Source organism: Bubalus bubalis, chromosome 18 (genome assembly GCF_019923935.1).
Source record: "Bubalus bubalis isolate 160015118507 breed Murrah chromosome 18, NDDB_SH_1, whole genome shotgun sequence".
Taxonomy (NCBI): Eukaryota; Metazoa; Chordata; class Mammalia; order Artiodactyla; family Bovidae; genus Bubalus; species Bubalus bubalis.
This window is the reverse complement of record NC_059174.1, coordinates 55,580,007-55,600,249: the sequence shown is the minus strand read 5'-3', so window position 1 is coordinate 55,600,249 and position 20,243 is coordinate 55,580,007. Positions and strand designations below refer to the sequence as shown.

The following is a 20,243-nucleotide window of genomic DNA, read 5'->3' as shown; positions in this document are numbered from 1 at the left end:
CCCCCAGACCCTGGGAAAGGGACAAGTCCAGCAGGATGAATCAAGTCTGACTGCAGGTGGCAGGGGTGGGGGTGGGTGGGGAGAGTGCTGAAACAAGAGAGTTTCAGGGAAAGGGAATTTGGACCCCTCCCAAGAAACAGTGAGCCAGTTCACGTTCAGAATGAATCAATTTCACTATGGTTCTGAAGTGGGGGAAGATCAGGGCAGAACTAGAAACCTGGACAAGGAAGAGTTCACTGAACCCCTCTGGGGGAAGGTAATAAGTCACGTTTCCCACCCCTGTGCCCCACCCCCCCCCACCCCCGCCTTACTGGAGCCCAGTGGTTGGGTCCTTTATGAGGCAGGCTTGTGGGGACTGGGGACCTTGAGGGGCAGTGGTCAGAATAGGTGGATAGTCTCGGAGGAAGGAGCCCCTGGGAGCCGGGCCCCCCACATGCCATGGCGAGCGTGGTGGTGAAGACAATCTGGCAGTCCAAAGAGATCCATGAGGCCGGGGACCCCCCTGCGGGGGTCGAGAGCCGCTCCCAGCTGGTCCCCGAGACTCCTGGGGGGGTGACCAGCCCAGTCAAGGGGATCGCGAAGAAAAAGAAGGCTGTGTCGTTCCACGGGTGGGTTTGTCGCACCCTGGTGGAGTCCTAGCCCCCAGCGCTGCCTCCGACAGAGCACAAGTCCCACCGTGGGTGCTGGAGGAAGGGGTGGGGAAGGAGAGGACAGCACAGAGGAGAGGCAGGCAGGGGGCCAGTAGCCAAGGGGGACTCGAGAGTGTAGGAGGAAGAAGGTAGTGGGGATGGAGTCAGAGGGACTAGGGGATGTGCAGACAGGGAGGCGGGAGGGGCCGTGCCCTGCTGGGGCCACACCCTGACCCTCCTGCCCCTTTCTCCGCCCCAGGGTTGAGCCTCGCATGTCCCATGAGCCGATGCACTGGTGCCTGAACCTCAAACGGTCCTCGGCCTGCACCAATGTGTCCCTGCTCAACCTGGCGGCCATGGAGCCCACCGACTCCTCGGGGACAGACTCAACCACGGAAGACAGCAGCTCACTGGCACTGCCCATGCCCCCTGCCTCCCCAACCCCACCCTGGGCACCAGATGACCCAGACGTCACAGAAATACTGGTGAGGGGCCCCTGGCTGGGCTGGGGAAGACCAGGGCCCTCACCCTGGTGGTAGACAACTGAGGATGGAGGGGTGGTCTTCATGATTGGAAATGAGAAGGTTCTGGTCACCCTACAGGGCCCTGACAGGCAGCCACGAATCTGCTCCATAGGGGCTAAATGATGCATGTTGCCTGGGGTTGGTCTTCCATTCATTCAGTCACTTCCAAATGCCCTGAGTAGGACTGGGTTCACAGCTGGGAATCGGGCCAGGTCCCTGCTCCCAGAAAGCTCCCAGTCTGGTAGGAGTGACAGATACAGATGGGATGATAAATTCCATGATGGAGGTAACACCAGAGATCCCAGAAAAGGGCCCCTCAAACCAGACTAGGTATATCAGGGAAAGCTTCCTGGAGGAGGCGGCATTGACACTGGGCTTTGAAGGATGAATATGAGTTCTCAGAGGGGACCACTTCAGAAGGTGTGACAAAACTGCCAGGTGAGCAAAATCTAGGAAAATTTAGAGAATTTCTGACTAGAGCATAGAATGTTCATGCTTAATTGTGTGTGCATGCTTAATTGTGTCCAACTTTTTGCAACGCTATGAATGATAGTCCGCCTGGCTCCTCAGTCGACAGGATTCTCCAAGCAAGAATACTGCGGTGGGTTGCCTGCCCAACTCCAGAGATCTTCCCGATCCAGGAATCGAACCAAAGTCTCCTGTGTCTCCTGCATTGCAGGCAGATTCTTTAACCAATGCTATACCTTGGTTCTTTAACTCCCCTATCACTTTCCACCCCTTGCCAGGTTTCTCCTGGGCCAGGCTCTGAACTAGGCTTGACACAGACATTGAGAATCACGCTAACAATAACCCTGGTTATAATGATACTAAGATTCATTAGCAGATACTGAATACTTTCTATGTTCCGGAGCCTCAGTTTCTTCATCTGTAAAATGGAGACACATGTGTATGTTCTTTCAAGAAATATTTCTTCAGTTCAGTTCAGTCGCTCAGTCGTGTCCGACTCTTTGCAACCCCATGAGTTGCAGCACGCCAGGCCTCCCTGTCCATCACCATATCCCGGAGTTCACTCAAACCCACGTCCATCAAGTCGGTGATGCCATCCAGCCATCTCATCCTCTGTCGTCCCCTTCTCCTCCTGCCCCCAATCCCTCCCAGCATCAGAGTCTTTTCCAATGAGTCAACTCTTTGCATGAGGTGGCCAAAGTATTGGAGTTTCAGCTTTAGCATCATTCCTTCCAAAGAACACCCAGGGCTGATCTCCTCTAGAATGGACTGGTTGGATCTCCTTGTAGTCCAAGGGACTCTCAAGAGTCTTCTCCAACACCACAGTTCAAAAGCATCAATTCTTTGGCGCTCAGCTTTCTTCACAGTCCAACTCTCACATCCATACATGACCACTGGAAAAACCATAGCCTTGACTAGCCGGACCTTTGTTGGCAAAGTAATGTCTCTGCTTTTCAATATGTTATCTAGGTTGGTCATAACTTTTCTTCCAAGGAGTAAGCATCTTTTAATTTCATGGCTGCAGTCACCATTTGCAGTGATGGTTAAACACCTACAAATGTGTCAGGCGCTGGTCTAGGAGCGGGAAATACAGTTGCACCTAAGAGTTCTGTAGAGAACTTCTGCCTCCTCTTGAAGTTGTCATGACAATGAAATGCAATTCATTCATGTAAAATGTGTAGCCCAAGAGTCAGCCATATGCACAGAATACAGGTTAGTTATTGTTATCCTCTCTTCACAGATGAAGATACTCAGGCTCTAGAAGGTTAAACAGCACCCCTAAAGTCACACAGCTTCTAAGTATTGGGGCCAGGTTTAGGGGTCAGGGGTGGGGAGGCACCACCCTGAATTGATGGGGGAAGTAGAGGTCACCGTAAGAGCCCTGAAGAGCAAGGTCTTGGCCCAGCTGGCCGTGGTCAAGAAAGGCTTTCTCTCTTGAAGAGGCAACTCCCAGGCTGGATCTTAAGATAAAGAAGGTGGAATACAGGGAAGGGTGTTCCACCTAGCTGGAACAGCATAGACAAAAGGACGGGGGTTGAAAAGAGCCCCGGGGGGAGAAGGTCCTTGTGGCTCAATTGTGGTGTGTGGGAGAGGTGAGGCTGGCAGGGGGTAGAGCACAGGACACAGAGGCTGAGAAGTGTGGACATTCTCCTGAGAGCAATAGGGAGCCATTGAGTGTTCCTGGGCAGGGGGAGAGGAGCCATGCTGGAGTCTGGGCTCTGTACCCATTTACTGAGCACCTACTATGTGCCAGGCACTGTGCCACATCCCTGTGGTGGGGAGGGGGTCTTATTTTCCTCTCTGAGAAGTTCTGCAAAGCAAATAGAATAATGACCCATTGGAAAAGGAAGAAAAAAAAATAAGTGAGGCAGAGAGAAGTGGCGTGACCCTTTGCGAGGTTAGAGAGCTTGTAAGAAGCAGGGCCAGGACCAGAGGTTTAGTGGGTCTGTTGCTTTCTTTCCTTAGGAGATGCCTCTGGGCCCAGGTGGGAGATGTTTGGAGGGGAGAGACTGGAGGCAGGCGGGCCAGAGAGGAGGCCAGGCGAAGGTCTGGGGTAAGAGGACCAGGTGGAGAGAAGGGAGCGGTCAGAGAGAGTCCAGCTGGGATAGATGGCCCGGGAGGCATCTCCTCCCCGTCGCTGCCAGCATCACTCAGGCAGCTCTTGCAGAGGTCCACCTCCCACTGGAGCTATTTCTGAGTCACATCCCCCAGAGGACTGTGATGCCTGAGAAAGAGCCCTGGGCGGCCAAGATCAAGGTCTGCTGCAGCTGCGAGCTCACTGTGGGGCTGCAGGGGAGCCCTGGCCTCTATGAGGCTTCTCTGTAAAATGGAAAAAACTACTGACAGGCAGCACCTTGGGCTAGGGGCAAGAAGAGCGAAGAGGCGGGCAGTAACAGGGACTGGCTCACAGCGTCAGAGCTACATCAGGAGAGAAAGCTGGAGATGGACTGAGAGGAGCGGGCAGAAACCCAGAGATCAAGGAGGACCAAGATCCGGGGTCGGGGGGAGGGCAGGGACCCCAGAGAGAGGAGGACTTGGACCTAGGGAGGGGCACAGAGACCAGCTGAGGGGGAGACAGAAAACCAGAGACAGAGGAGGGGGCCAGAAACCTAGAGAAGGAAGGAACGGACACCATAGACAGAAGTGGGACAGAGAAGTGGACAGAAGAGGAAGACACCCCTGAGTGATGGAGACCCCCGGCGAGAGAATGACAATTCACCCCCCGAATGGAAGGAGGGTCGGAAGGAGATGGTGAAGCAGACAGCTTTGGTTCGTGTTTTCCTTTTTGATGTTTTTTTCGGCCATGCCGGTGCAGCCTGTGGGATTTGAGTTCCCTAGCCAGGGATCGAACTTGAGCCAACAGCAGTGACAGACAGAGTCCTCACCGCTGGACTGCCAGGGAAGTTCCTGGTTCATGGCTTAAGCTCTGAGATCTTTATGAGGCCAGAGGATGCAACTGAGGAGGTGATATTGCTTTTAGGAACTGTCGGCGCCTCGTGCAGAAATGGCCAGACTAGGTCTTTGCAGCCTTGCTTCCCATTCGTCCTCCTGCCTGCAGCCTTCCCTGAGGTAGCTGTGCGATCTCAGTGTTCAACCCCTTCCTGGTATGTCCTGCCGTATTGTTACTTTTAATGATGCTGACTATTCATGGCACTTGCCTTATGGATCCTAACATCTTGTTGACCCTTCCTCACCACCATCTGCCAAGGTATCATCATTCCCATTGGACAGGAAAGAAAACTGAGGCAGGCTGGGAATGGGGAATTGGACTGCCCAGCTGCATGGCGTGTGGGTGGCCAAGGAGGAGGGGTTTATCTCCAGATCTGGCTGCCGCCCACCTCCACCATGGGGCTTCCACAGTAACCCAGTGTAAAGAAGCCGCCTACAATGTGGGAGATTCGGGTTCAATCCCTGGGTTGGGAAGATCCCTGGAGGAGGGCACAGCAACCCACTCCAGTATTCTTGCCTGGAGAATCCCATGGACAGAGGAGCCTGGTGGGCTAGAGTGCATGGGGTGGCAAAGAGTCAGATGCCACTGCAGGGACTGAGCAGGTACACACGGATGTACCTCCTTCATGCCATTCACTTTTCAGCCAAGGCTAACAGGCTCAGCCTTTACTATTTCCCAAATCTGCTCTCAGAGAAGCTAAAACTCACCTCCAGTGACCCCAGCTTTTCTCCATTGCCCTTTCTCTTTCCCCAAGTGTTGACCAGCGGCCTTTGTGGGTCAGCCTGTACTCTTCCCAACAGCAGCCCCGTGAAGGTAGCGATTAGTCCTTCCCTGTTTTACAAGGAGAGAAACAGAGGCTTAGAGAGGTGAAGTCCCCTCTCTGAGGCCTTACAGCTATTAAGTGGGAGAAATGAGTTGATCCCAGAACCTGCTCTCCTAGTTTTCCAGAACCTCTACCTACAAGAAGTCCAAGACTTTTTGGGTCTTCAGTTTTAAAACATCATTCTGTGTATCTGTTAGCAATTACAGTGAAGTAAACAATTCATGACCTTAAAACAACAAATCTGGAGTGGTTTAGTTGGATGCTCCTGGCTTAGGGCTGCAGTCAAGATTTTGGCCAGGTGGGACTTCCTTGGTGTGTCAGTGTTCAAGGCCTCATGCTTTCACTGCAGGGGGTGTGGGTTTCATCCCTAGTCGGACAACTAAGATCTCACATGCTGCTTGGCCAAAAAATATTAAAAAAAGAAAAAAAGATTTTGGCAGGGGCCATAGTCATCTGATGAGAAGGAAATGGCAGCCCACTCCAGTATTCTTGCCTGAAGAATCCCAGGGACAGAGGAGCCTGGTAGGCTACAGTCCATGGGGTCACAAAGAGTCGGGCACAACTGAGTGACTAACACATAGTCATCTGATGGCTTCCCAGGTGGCACTAGTGGTAGAGAATCCACTTGCCAACGCAGGAGATACAAGAGACATGGGCTTGATCCCTGGGTTGGGAAGATCCCCTGGAGGAGGAAATGGCAGCCCACTCCAGTATTCTTGCCTGGAGAAAATCCCATGGACGGAGGAGCCTCATGGGTTACAGTCCATGGGGCCACAAAGAGTTGGATCCAACTGAGCAACTAACCACACATCTGAAGGTTTGACTGGGGATGGAGGGGGTGCTTTCAAGATGGCGCACTCGTATAGCTCTTGGTTGGTGGCCTCAGTTTCTTGCCACATGTGCCTCTCCAGAAGGAGCTGCTTATGGCCTGGCAGTTATCATCCTCCAGAGCCAGGCAAGAGTAAGAAGGAAGCCACAGTTCCTTTCGTGAACTAGTTTTTTAAGTCACATACCATCACTCTGACTTATGCTATTTACTGAGTGTGAGTCACTAGGTCCAGCCAACACTCAAGTGAGAATAAAGCACTACATTTGGAAACAGCCTCAAAAAATTTGTGGGTATATTTAAAACCACCATGGCTTTGTTGTGGGTTTTATTGTTTTTAATTATTTTTTTTTGTAGGTGCTTTTTACCAGGATGAGGAAGTTCCCTTGTACTTTTAGTTGAGTGGTTTTATCATGAAAGGGTATTGGATTTTGTCAAAAGCTATTTCTGTATTCAGTGACATGATTGTATTCCACCCTCCCCTTCTCTTTTACTAATATGGTATGTTACATGGGTTAATCTTCATGTTGAACCAATTTTGCATTCCTGGGGTAAACCGTATATGGTGTAGTGTATAATCCTTTTCTTTCTTTTTTTTTCTTAAGGGCTTCCCAGGTGACTCAGTGGGTAAAGAATCTGCCTGCAATGCAGGAAACTCAGATTCAATCCCTGGGTTGGGAAGATCCCCTGGAGGAGGGCATGGCAACCCACTCCAGTATTCCTACCTGAAGAATCGAATGGACAGAGGACCTGGTGGGCTCCAGCCCATGGGGTCACAAAGAGTCAGACGTGACTGAGCGCACATGCACACAGTCCTTTTTATATGCTGCTGGACTTGGTTTGCTAGTATCTTGTTGAAATGTTTGTGGCTATTTCCAGAAAGGATACTGGTCTGTAGTTTTACTATCTGGTGATGTCTTTGGTTTTGGTATCAGGGTAACACTGGCTTCATAGAATGTTAGTTCCCTCCTCTTCTGTTTTTTGGTGAAGAGTTTGAGATGAGTTGGCAGCAACTTTTGGGGAAAAAAAAAGATTGGTAGAATTCACCAGTGAAGACATCTGGGCTTTCTTTATTGGAAGTTTTAAAATCACTAACTCAAACTCTTTATTTGTTGTAGGGCTATTCAGATGTCCTATCTCTTCTCCAGTTAGTGTTTTGCAAGGAATTTTTCCATTTCATCTAGGTTATCAAATTTGACGCCATCCAATTGTTCAGAGGGTTCTCTTGTAATCCTTTCTCTTTCCCTAAGACTGGTAGTAATGTCCCCTTTTTCCTTCCTGATTTTAGTGATTTGAGTAATCTTCCTCTTTTTCATAGTCATTCTAGTCAAGAATTTGGCAATTTTGTCGATCTTTTAAAAAAAACAACTTCTGGCTTGCTGATTTTTCTCTACTGTTCTATTTCATTTTCTCCACTGTAAACTTTTTTCATTTTCCTCTCATTCCAAAGTATAATTTCTCTTGTGATTCTTCTTCCACCCATTATTTATGAGTGTGTTGCTTAATTTTCATATATCAATACTTGTGATTTCCTCAAATTTCTTTCTGCGTTTGATTCCTAATTTCATTCTACTGAGGTCTTTAAGTTCAGAAAGCACACTTCGTTTTCATATCCTTTAGCATCTATCCTTGACCATATGAAGGTTTCATTCCACTTGGGAAGAATGTGTATTCTGCTGTTGCATGTTATGTTCTATAGATGTCTGTTAGGTTTGGTTGGTTTATAGTGTTGTTCAAGTCTTCTATCTCTTTGCTGATCTACTTTCTAGTTTTCAATTCATTCTTTCTTTTTGAGGGGGGAGGGAAGGGCGCTGTGCCATGCGGCATGTGGGATCTTAGTTCCCTGACCCAGGGACTGAACCTGGGCCCTCGGCAGTAAAAGCACGGAGTCCTAACCCCTGGACTGCCAGGGAATTCCCAATTCTGTTAGTTTTTGATACATGTGCTTTGAAGCTGTATTAGGTGCATATATATTTATGATTGTTGTAATCTTCCCAATGACTTGAGTCAGTTTTGGTCACTGTTTTTCATTGTTTTCATTAAGGGGTGGAATTTGGGGGTTTCCAACTCCTCTATTTTGCTGATATCACCTTAATACAGTATTTATCACGGTATTTATCCAGAGCAGTTGTGCAAGAAATGTGAAGTTGTTCCCATTTAACAATGGAGGAAGCTTGTTCTCTTTTCTCTTTGTGTATTACTTAAGCAGCTGTGAAAGAAACCCCAAATATCTGGTTGAAGCAGGATAGTTTATTGCTGACATAAACATCTCAGGTATAGCAGGTCAGAGGCCCCAGGGTTCTGGAGGCTGTTATTAAGTCACAAGTTTGGCTGCTGTAACAAAAAAGACACAAATTAGCAGTGTTGGGTTTTTTTAAATATTTATTGGGCTGCACTGGGTCTTCCTTGTAACATGTGGGGTCTTTAGTTACCTTACTCAGGGTATTTTTAGTTTTGGCATGTCTTTATGCAAACTCCTAGTTGCAGCGTGGAGGATCTTACTTCCCCGACCAGGGATCGAACCCAAGCACAGAATCTTAGCCACTGGAGCACCAGGGAAGTCCCCAAAGTAGCACAGTTTAAACAAGGTGGAAAACGTTCTCCTTCTCACATGTCAAGTATTCGAAAATGGTTGGAATTGAGTATGGCAGCTTCACAGGGTTGAGAATTCAATATTCTTTTATCTTGTGTCCTCCATCTCATAGTCCAAGATGGCTGCTCTGGTGTTAGCCATCAACATCATGGGGGGAGAGAAAGGGAGATATGTTCCCTACTTTCTTTTATTAAAGGCATGAATTGGAAATTGCCTATATTATTCCCACTCATATTCCATTGGCCAGAACTTAGTCACATGGGCTTGGCCAGAACTTAGTCACATGGGCTTGCCCAGCTGCAAGGGCACCTGGGAAATGTAGTCTTTGGCTGGGCAGTCATGTTGCCAGGCTAACTGTTCTATAAATGTGGAAGACGGGAGAGTGGAGATCCTGTCACATGCGGCCTTCCTGAGCCAGTTTTTTTGACAGGGGTCACAAAGCATTTTATCATGGTTTAAAACAATGGTTCTGAGTATAAATTCTGACAAGGGCACCTCACGTACCATGTACCTGGAAATACAAAGGACATCCCCTCTCTGGGCCTCCTTTGCCTCCCTTGCAAAATGCGCCAAAATAACCTCAAGAGGTGCGGTTATGGGGAATAAAAGGGAAAACGTGGGTAAGTGCGTGACTTGGTGCATAGTGAGTGTTTATATTTGGAAAGTGGGTTATCTTTAGAATTCTCCACTGCCTGGAGAGAAAGACAGGGCATGTGTTTTAACGGTTTATCTTATTTATGTCTCTGGACCCAAAGGCATTTATCTCAGGTTAAGAACATCCTCCTTCTCCCACATGTCTGAGCAACCCCCCACCCCCCACTCCCTCCTGGATCCTACTTATTTTTCTTCCCATCCACTAAGCAGAAAGAGTCTGCCCCCTGGCTTAATGGGGCAAGAACACCGAGAATCAAAGAGGCGCAGCCCTGGCCCCCAATTCCACCAGCTATTCCAGGGCAGAATCAAGGTGTAAAGCCAGTTTTAAGACTTTCTCTTGGGGTTGGGGTTTGCTCCCCTACACCCACTGACCCCTGGCTGTCTCCGGTTCTTCCCCAGAGTGGGGTCAACAGTGGATTGGTGCGTGCCAAAGATTCCATCACCAGCTTGAAGGAGAAGACCACCCGGGTTAACCAGCACATGCAGACGCTGCAGGTGTGAGGACCACCCCGTCCCCCGCCAATACCTCCTCTTCTTCCGGGGCCACGTTCCCCTCTTTGAGCTATCCTCCAGCTCAATGCACCCATAGCCCAGTTGGGGGAGACTGAGGCTCGGAAGGGAAAGGGATGTTCTCAGCTCTCCTCCCCACGGGGTGTCCCCTGGAAGCCCTGGCTAACCCCTCCTCCCTTCCATGCTCCAGAGTGAGTGTTCTGTGCTGAGTGAGAATTTAGAGAGAAGGCGGCAAGAGGCGGAAGAACTAGAAGGGTACTGTAGTCAACTCAAGGTGAGCCGCTGAGGGGCAGGAGCGGGGCAGAAAGAAGGGAGCAGAAGTAGGAAGAGGGTAAGAGGAAATGGGGAGGAGTGGCGTGGTCGACAGGAGAGAGACGGGGGCAAGCGGACAGGGAGCATGGGAGAGGTCCGAGGACGAACCCGCCCTTCAGCCAAGCGAACCTTGGGCGGAGGCAGTCCTTGCGGAAGAAGTGGGCGTGTCTCGGCTGAGGTGGGTGGAGCCTGCATGGAAAATAACGGGGATGAGGGTTGGGAGACGAAACCGGAATGGGAAGGCAGGGCCCCTGCCCTGGTGTCCTGACCCAGGAGAACTGCCGGAAGGTGACCCGGTCGGTGGAAGACGCTGAAATAAAAACCAACGTCCTGAAGCAGAACTCTGCCCTGCTGGAGGTAAGGCGGAGGGGTCTAAGGGTTTGAGGAAGTTACTCAAGTACGTGAGGTACTCGAGGTGGACTTCGGGTAGGACTTCCCGCCCTGCCAATCACCTCTACCACCTCTACCACCATCACCACCACCACCACCACCCTGCCCCTTCGTGTTCATGGTCATACTTCTCCACGCACAGTCATATTCAGGTCCCAGGGAGACGAATTCATGTCAGACCTGGAGTGGGTGGGATTGCCTGTCCTGCCCACACGCCCACTGATTTCCCAACAGAATGTTGGAAAAGCTTCAGTTGTTCTTCCTAAACAGGAGGGACTGGAGTTTGAGGCCTATCGAGGATTAGAGTTGGGGTGGAGGGCTAGATGGAGACAGAGAGGCAGGCATTTAGAGGTTAAGGTGAGTTGGGACTCCAGCTGGGCGTCGAATGAAACCTCCCTCCCTAATCGCGTCCCCACATACATTTACTTTCTAGTGTCAGGAATTCATTGGGCGGATCTGGGGAGTGGAGGTGGCGGTGGTGGGAGGCAAGGGGCCGGGTGCTCGAGCTAACCCTGCCTGCCTTCGCCGCCCAGGAGAAGCTGCGCTACCTCCAGCAACAACTGCAGGATGAGACTCCAAGGAGGCAGGAGGCCGAGCTGCAGGAGTTGGAGCAGAAGCTGGAGGCTGGCCTCTCCAGGCACGGCCTGGGCCCCGCCACCCAGCCCCCAGGCTGCTCCGGTCCGTCAGGGAGCCCTGACGAACCCCCGCGACCACGAGGCCTGGCCCCAGGCGGCTGGGGAATGGGGCCCCGGGCAGGGGAGGGCCCCATCGTGAGCGAGCAGGAGTTGCAGAAGGTCTCTGCCGGCCTGGAGGAGCTGAGGTGAGTGAGATCTCGAAATGGGCCCGGGGGGTGGAGCCTCGAAGAGCCTAGAAAGGAGTATTCTGGGGCCATGACCCGAAAGGACAGGACTTCGAAGAAGTGAGTAGAGTATAGGACTGGTGGCAGGGAGGCCCGTGAAAATGAGGTAGGCGAAGTTTGGGGAGGTGGCAGGTGGCTCCAAACTCAGCGGGACAGGGTTGGGGCGAGTGGTATCTTGAGAAGGCAGTGTCTGGAGCGGTTGATGCAGGGCTGGGAGGCAGGCCGAGAGAAGGCCAGGATATCTGACAAGGGGATTCTTTCCGGGCCGGGTTCTGGAGGACGTGAGAGGATTCCAAGACATGGACAGGATGGGAGAATTCGGGGACTGGGGGGGTCCGGAGGCGTTGCCGGGTTCCTTACCTCTGCCCCTACAGGAGGGAGGTGTCTTCGCTGACCGCCCGGTGGCATCAGGAGGAGGGAGCCGTGCAGGAGGCCCTACGGCTGCTCGGGGGTCTGGGTGGCAGGCTCGATGGCTTTCTGGGCCAGTGGGAGCGGGCGCAGCGCGAGCAGGCGCAGACCGCGCGGGGCCTGCAGGAGCTGCGGGGCCGGGCGGACGAGCTGTGCACCATGTAAGGGCCCACCCGAGAGCACTGTGGGAACCTGCGAGGGCGGAGCCTTGAGTGAGGGGGTGGGCCAATCAGCTGGAGTCAATCGGTGGAGACTGTAGTACTAACAGGTGGGGGCCCCAATTAGAGAGGAGGGGAGGGGTGCTTTCTACCTAAGGACTGAGGGGCGGAGCCACTACAAAAGAGGGGCTTCTCTGGTAGCTCAGCTGGGACAGAATCCGCCTGCAATGTGGGAGACCTGGGTTCGATCCCTGGGTTGGGAAGATCCCCTGGAGAAGGAAATGGCAACCCCCTCCAGTATTCTGGCCTGGAGAATTCCATGGACTGTATAGCCCCTGGGGTCGCAAAAATTCAGACACGACTGAGCGACTTTCACTTTCACTGTACCTTCAAAGGACAAGGGGAGGCAAATGGGAACAGGACAAACCAGTTAGAGAACAAGGAGAGGCATTCCGGAAATAAAAGGGGAAAAAAAAAAAGATGGACCAGTCAGAGCAGAGGCTGCGCGTGTGGCGAGGTATTGCAAACTGTACGGAGGCAGAGGTACTGGGCTAATCTTGGGTGGAGCCTTGCTGGGTCCTCACCCTGCTATACAAAAGTAGAGCGGTTCCTGTGAAACCTTTGGTAAGCCAAAATAGCATAAAGCGAAGAAGCAACTACCTTAGAATACATCTTGCCACCAGATGCACAAAATAAATTGAGGTAAAGCACAGATGCCCACAGAACATAGTTCAAAGCTATGGTGGCGTGCTGCCTAGATACTGAGTGCAGTTCTCAGAGGAGGAGCTTGGTGGCTCCACTCTCACTGCTTGTCGTGTGTCCTGCTTCTGTAAAAGCAGGCTGAGCGCGGAAGAATTGATGCTTTCCAACTGTGGTGCTAGAGAAGACTCTTCAGAGTCCCTTGGACAGCAAGGAGATCAAGCAATCCTAAAGGAAATCAACCCTGAATATTCACTGGAAGGAAACTGATGCTGAAGCTGAAGTTCCAGTACTTTGGCCACATGATGGGAAGAGCCGACACCCTGGAAACGACCCTGATGCTCGGAAGGATTGAGGGCAGGAGGAGAAGGGAGCGACAGAGGATGAGGTGGTTGGTTGGATGGCATCACCAAATCAATGTACATGAGTTTGAGCAAACTCCAGGAGATAGTGAAAGACAGGGAAATCTGGCCTGCTGCAATCAATGGGTTGCAAAGAGTTGGACGCAACAGTGAATGAACAACAAGAGCTTGCTACAAAACAAATGCTTTGTGCTTTTTTCATAAAAGCAAAAATCCTTTTCTGATTTCTTTTGGTTAGTGAAAACAGGTACTAATGTAGGTCTTTCCTAAAAATGGACTGGGATAAAGTGACCTTTCAGAAATCAGAGGATGCCTGTATTCTCTTTGAGAGGCAACCTCACTGCATTGCTTATTCTTACATCTCAGGGTGGAGCGGTCTGCAGTGTCTGTGGCTTCACTGAGGAGCGAACTGGAGGGGCTGGGCCCAGTGAAACCAATTCTGGAGGAGCTTGGACGGCAATTTCAGAGCTCTCGGAGAGTGTCTGACCTCTCTATGAACCTGGATCGGGGAGCCCAAGGCTCCTTTACCCGCTGTGCCAGGTAAGGGGGCAGCGCCTGGCTCCAGGTGCTGCTGCTGCTAAGTCACTTCAGTCGTGTCCGACTCTGTGCGACCCCATAGACTGCAGCCTACCAGGCTCCTCCATCCATGGGATTTTCCAGGCAAGAGTACTGGAGTGGGGTGCCATTGCCTTCTCCGGCTCCAGGTGCATTCTGTGTCATATTGAGAACACAGCATCGAAGGAAATGAGACTTTAGCATGAATGGAGAGGGAGATGCGCTGTGGGACACAGGGCAGCCCCACGTATTATAGGACGGGCCAGTCTTGCTGCATTTCTTCCCTTCCCCACGCGGTGAAGTCAGTGTCTTGTGGAACACGAGGAAGTCTTGCTTTGTTTTGAGCATCCTGGATTTCCAAGTGCATCATGGGAAGGCTGGGCACTGGTACTGGTGGGAGGCAGAGTTGCCCAGTGCACTGTAGGGAAGTGTGAGAACTTGGGGTATTGGAGAGGCACAGGATACCATGTTTAACCTGTATTAGGAACAGTGGGGGTACTTCCAATACAATGTGGGATCAATTTTAACTAGTGCATTGTGAGAAGTGTGAGTTTTTGATGCGCTGAGGTCCATCTGGTGTTGGGAGTGGAAACCCCCAGGCACTGTGGGAGTTCCCCATGCTGTGGAAGCCAAAGTACACCAGATGCACTGTAGTCTGGCCCCTGTGCATGGTGGGAAGGTGGCCTGGGTGAAGGCAGGTTGGCCTGGGCCATCCGGGTCTGAGGCCTCTTTCATCTGGTGACTACCCTTCCCCCAGCCAGGGGCAGCAGTTGTCCACGGAGTCCTTGCAGCAGCTGCTGGAACGAGCGCTGACCCCGCTAGTGGATGAGGTGAAGCAGAGAGGCCTGGCTCCTGCCTGCCCCAGCTGCCAGAGGCTACACAAGAAGATTCTGGTACCAAGGACCATGGGCCACCATGGTCCAGTTTGTGATCAGGGCAGGGGGAGGGGAGCCCCAGGCACAAGGATACTGCTGGTGTGTGGCAGGATGGGAAGGGTGAACTGGGGGCAGCAGGTGTTGGGGTTACACTTGGCTCTGATATGTCAGAATGGGGGGAGCAGGGAGAGCAGTTTGGTGGTTAGTGAGTCATAGGTCAGTCATTATGGAAGCTTGGGTGATGGACTTGGGCCTAAAGCATCATGGAACCCAGATCTGGTGCTTTGTGGGACAGAGAAGACAGACACCAGTCTATAGCTTCGTGGAATATAAGCCTGATTTTCTATGAACCTTGAGAGGCAATGCATTATATGGGATCACTGCGGTCAGACAGGGGACCAGTGAATACAGCTCACAGTAAGCTAACGCATTATGGGAAATGGGACCACAGCTCTTCCTGAGGTATTGCACACAGACACAGGCGCAATAGCAGGTGGAATCTGAGACCGGTGTACATTCTGAAACATAGCGATCTAGTATATTATGGGATATTGGCCTAATGTGTGATGGGATATGAATTGTAGTGGGTAAGATGGACAAATGAGGCAGTAAAGGACCTGGGGCCTGGTGCACTGTGGGACACAGGGCACCAGAGCACTGAGGACTATTATTGGGACAGAGAGTCCTGATAGACAGGAGATGTGGGGTCTTGTGAATTATGGGATGGTCACGGTCACCACGTGATGAGATGGGGCCCAGACGTCAAGTGCATGATGGCTCATGGGCAGTAAGGAACAATGTAACAGATGCTGATTTAGTGCTTACAGGGACAAAGAAGGCCAGTGCAATCAATAGAGGACAGATGGTGGGACAGATACAAGTCTAGTGCGCAAGGGAATCAGGAAGGCCCAGAAGCTGGGGTCAGCCTCAGGCTCAAGGCATGATGGGATACTCCCGGGGGGATGTGGGCCCCAGAGGACCCTACCCCTTGCGCTTCACGATCCAGATCCCCCCTCCACCCCCAGCCCAGTCCAGCAAGCCCAGCGGCGCCTACGCTCCTCTCCCCAGGAGCTGGAGCGCCAGGCCTTGGCCAAACACGTCAGGGCAGAGGCCCTGAGCTCCACCCTTCGGCTGGCCCAAGACGAAGCCTTGCGGGCCAAGAACCTACTGCTGACGGACAAGATGAAGCCGGAGTGAGGAAGGAGGCTGAGGGCATGGGAGGAGGGTGAGGTCTTGGGGAGAGGGCCTGAGACACCCCCACCTTCCACTTCAGCCCCAAGGCCTCTGGCCTCACCAGCACTAACTGCCCACTGTCTCATTACAGGGAGAAGGTGGCCGCTCTGGACTATCTACACTTGAAAATGTGCTCCCTTCATGATCAGCTCAGCAACCTGCCGCTTGAGGGGTCCACGGGGACAATGGGGGGAGGAAGTGGTGGGGGAACTCCCCCAAAACGTGGGGGCCCAACCCCTGAGCAATAAATGGCCCCTCATGCTGGCATGAATTCAGTCTCCTGTTTGGCATCAAAAGAGAGCTAGTAAAGTTGCACACGCCACACACCAGCATCTGTGCTCACTCTGACTTGATCCTCAGCCAATGGGCTGTCAATGATGGTACACTCTTCTGATGAGTTCTGCTTGAAAGGGGAGTCAAGAATGAATTGATAGCCAGTGTGGAGAAGTGGGAACAAACAAAGTTCAAAAGTCTGAAATTTATCTGTGTTCAATCAGATGTTCCCATTGTAAGTCTCAGGCTTCCCCTCCTTCCCAATCAATGTCCCAACCTTCCTATCGGAGACTTAGCAAGGTTTTTAATTCAACTTGGTATGTAATTCTGGAACCCATACAGCTACAGCTTGTGTTGGATTTTCAGCCATGTTGACCCTGTGTTTACAAGAAATGTGAAATTCTTTTAGGGTTTCCATGGAAGCTCATTGGTTCTCTGAATGTGATTGGAGCTGAGAGTTTAAAGATCTCAGCTCAGGGGGTACAGGTTCCATCCCTGTTTGGGGAACTAAGATCCCATATGCTTTGCAGCCAAAAAACAAAACAAAACATAGAAGCAATATTTCAAAGATCTGAGCTCATAATGTTCTTTCATTAAGCCTGTCAGGGCACTCAGAAGAAGCCACTGAATGCCACTCTCCTTGCGGCCATTGTTAGTGCCCTGATGGTTCATTGCAGCAGCCGCTCATCCCTGAAGTCACAGACTTCAATTGGAATCTCGTAACAGTCAAGATGGATGCTAATATATGATTTACCATGATGCCACTGCAGACTGTGGAATATTAGCATTCCATTTCTTGACAAGGAGCTCAACACTAGGTTCAAATCCTAAGAACCAACTAAACCATTTCCCAAACCAAATTTGAGAATTCACTTCCTATTGCAAATATTGATGTCAGCCAAGGTGTATTCAGGAGACAGAAATCACACTGGTTATTTTTACAGAGATGATTTCATATAAGGAAATGTTACTTAGGTATAAAGAGTTGGTAACTAGGAAACTGAAAAGGCAAAAAGAGAGCCCTATGGTATCATAGTGGTAATAACTCGTGGCAGTGGAAGCAGCTAATAACACTGGTGAAGGACAAACAAGTATGGCTTAGAATTATGAAAACTAAGCACTTGGGTGAGAGGCTCACGGAAGATGAAGTCCGAGGAGGACAATGAGGAGGGGGGATTGCTCAACTGGTGCAGATGTTATCTGAGCTTAGAGGACCACCAGGGACTGGGGCCTTCTCTGAAACCATGCTAAAATGGTACTGGCATTTCTCAGGGTGCGCAAGATTTGGAAAAACTGCAAACTGGACTTAACAGCTGCTGCAGGAAGGAAATGCCTCAGCTGGGATAAAGAAGCTATGCTGGGTGATAACCGATGAGTAGGAAAAACGGACAGGAAATAAGCAGAGAGCAAACCGGAAGAGCCCAGTCTCTTGGCTTCCTTCGGTCCCTTTGGTGCCCCCTACTGGCAGAGTCGAACACCCAGATTCACAAGGGAGGGAATTTGAATCCGAGAGATAATAGCTTAATAATTGGCATACGTAACAGTAGTGTGTACCAATGATCAGTGATTATGAGTAATCCAATTCCAGACCCCTAAGGCCCAAATGCATCTTTTAAGGAGTCCTTGAATACTTGAGAGACTAATTATTTTCCTGGATAACTAGCCTGAATGTTGTGCTGATGTTAATTCTATCCAAATTCTATTGTGGTTTTAATGCAAATTCAATCAAAATCCCAGTGAGATTATTTTTTAAAGGACCCAATTATTCTAAAGGTCTCCTGAAGAAACAAATAGATGAGAGAAGCATAGCTTTTTGTTTCTACAGAAGAATAATAAGATGAGTCTACAGCCAGTATGTTAAAATATAAAATTACACTGGAAATTCCCTTGTGATCCAGTGCCTAAGACACTGTTTTGAGCTCTCAATGCAGGGGGCCCAGCTTTGATCCCTGGTCAGGGAACTAGATGCCACATGCCACAACTAAGAATTTGCATGCTGCAAAGACCCAGCACAGCTAAGTATCTTTTTAAAATCATATTTAAAAAGAACAAAATAAATAAAAAGTTTAAAAAAGAACAAATCAGGCTGCTCTTTGGGGAACACTTATTGAATATACCCCACAGACACAGAGAGCCCTGGCCATCCCATTTCCCAGGTGACCCTTCAGCTTAATGCAATGACCAATGACTGGTGACCACAACAAGGCCAGTGAGTCCAACTCAACCCAGATTGTATGATCATGAGCACATTGAATGACTGGCTTTCAAAATTTTGGCAAAATATGCATCATATACAGTTTACCATTTTAATCATATTTAAGTGTCTAATTCACTGGCATGAATTACACTCACAACGTTGGGTAACCATCACCACTGTCTATTTCCAGAGCTTTTCATCCTCCCAAACAGAAACACTGTAGCCATTAAACAAAACCTCCTCATTCCCCATTCCTCCCTCCTCCCAGCTCCTGGCAACTGCCAGGAACATCTTTTCATGGGCTTATTTGTGAATCTTCAGTGCAGAAATGTCTATTCAAGTCCTTGGCCTATTTTTTGAATGGGGTTGCTTGGCTTTTGTTGTTGGATTGTAGGAGTCATGTCATATATCTGATATTAACTCCTTATCAGATACACAACATGCAAATTATAGTCTCCCAACATGCCAGCTCTTTGCACTCTATTGATCGTGTCCTTGGATGCACAGAATTTTTTAATCTGGTTGTAATGCCATTTATCTTTTGTTTTCCCTTTTGTTGCCTGTGCTTTGGCTATCACATCCAAGCTGAGAAGTCATTGCCAAATCCAATGTCATGAAGACTTGCACCTGTTTTCTTTGGAAGGGTTTTATAGACTGGGGTCCTCAACCTCTGGGATCTAATGCATGATGATCTGAAGTGGAGCTGCCGCAATACTAGTAGAAATAAAGTTCACAATAAATGTAGTGCACTTGAATGATCCCGAAACCATCCCCCCACCCCCACACTGGTCCATGGAAAAATTGTCTTCTACAAAAGCTGCCAGAAATGTTGGAGACCGCTGTTATAGACTGCACGTGGTGGTCTCACAGACCCTCTTTCTTCCACAGTGTTTGGATGCGACAGACCCAGCTTCCCACCACCCTCCAACATTTTTTTTCCATTTTTTTTCCAGTTGCAATCTTTGGAATCAGCTACGCAGTTATCCTTGGTCACCAAGACCAGCCGACACCATTTTTTGAGCTTAACTCCTTATTACCGATCGACCATGGGCTCCCAGATTCGTCAGAATCATTTCACCAAGGTAGAGGCCGCTGTCCACCACCTGGTCAACAAGTATCTGCAGGCCTCCTACACCTACCCGCCTCTGGGCTTCTTTTTCCACTGCCACAATGTGACTCGAGAGTGTGAGCCCCTTTTTCCTTGAACTGCTCTAGGAGAAGCACCAGGGCACCCACCATTTCTTGAAACTGCATAACCAGCATGGCTGCCATGCCCTCTTCCTAGACGGGCAGAAACTGTATCAAGATGAGTGGGGTAAAACCCAGGATGCTACGGAAGCCTTCGTGTTCATGGAGAAGAACCTCCATGAACCAGGCCCATATGGATCCGCACGCCCTGGGTTCTCCCTGTGCAGACTCCCACCTCTGTGACTTCCTGGAGCCTCAGCCTAGGTGAGCAGGTGACATTTATCTGCAAGATGGGTGATCACCTGACTGACCTCCGCAGGCTGGCTGGTCCCCAGGCTTGGCTGGGCGAGTATCTGTTTGAAATGCTCAGCCTTAAGCACAACTAGGAGCCCCCCGCCCCCAGAGCCCCGCAGCCCTTGAGGAGTCCCCCTGATGTCAGGCCTTCTGCCCGAAGCCGCTCTCTGCAACCACTAGGCAGCTTGTTAACCACTCTGGTGAACCAGCCCCACCCCAATGACCTTTCCCCTAGTTTCCCCACTTACCAACTCATGGCCAGTCTGGTTTCATCTATGCACCTGTGGTAGGCAGAAAATGGTTCCCCCAAAGATGCCCTGGACCCTGTGCATATGGTATTCTACATGGCAAAGGGGAATTAGGTTGCAGAGGGAATTAAGGTTGCTAATCAGTTGGAGTTGAGATTAGGAGCTAATCCTGGATCATCTGGATGGGCTCAGTCCAACCACAAGGGTCCTTAGAT

The 20,243-nt window shown here is 50.4% G+C and overlaps 1 protein-coding gene, 1 long non-coding RNA gene and 1 pseudogene across 9 annotated transcripts; 2 read left to right on the top strand and 1 right to left on the bottom strand.

Annotated features, from left to right (window-relative positions):
* The first annotated feature begins 370 nt into the window (after positions 1–370).
* Positions 371–16,099, top strand: TSKS (testis specific serine kinase substrate). Of its 8 annotated transcripts, none has more exons than XM_025270001.3 (11): positions 371–608; positions 889–1,114; positions 9,867–9,962; positions 10,168–10,251; positions 10,563–10,646; positions 11,213–11,499; positions 11,913–12,107; positions 13,532–13,705; positions 14,478–14,613; positions 15,621–15,788; positions 15,920–16,099. In XM_025270001.3, the coding sequence occupies exons 1-11, from the start codon at positions 439–441 to the stop codon at positions 15,971–15,973; spliced, it is 1,674 nt and encodes a 557-aa protein (XP_025125786.1). In that variant the 5' UTR covers positions 371–438; the 3' UTR covers positions 15,974–16,099. The 8 variants fall into 8 exon arrangements, with proteins under 8 accessions (XP_025125786.1, XP_044786827.1, XP_025125780.1 ...); XM_044930892.2 differs by having other exon boundaries at positions 15,621–15,820; XM_025269995.3 differs by having other exon boundaries at positions 14,478–14,694; positions 15,664–15,788.
* On the bottom strand, positions 7,301–12,037 carry LOC112580404. The gene is made up of 2 exons (XR_006545888.2): positions 11,899–12,037; positions 7,301–8,554 (listed from the first exon to the last, which is right to left on the bottom strand). It is a non-coding gene; the product is annotated as an uncharacterized LOC112580404 (long non-coding RNA).
* Positions 16,100–18,843: 2,744 nt separating the features above from the next.
* Positions 18,844–19,872, top strand: LOC123465138 (annotated as a pseudogene).
* Positions 19,873–20,243: the final 371 nt, after the last annotated feature.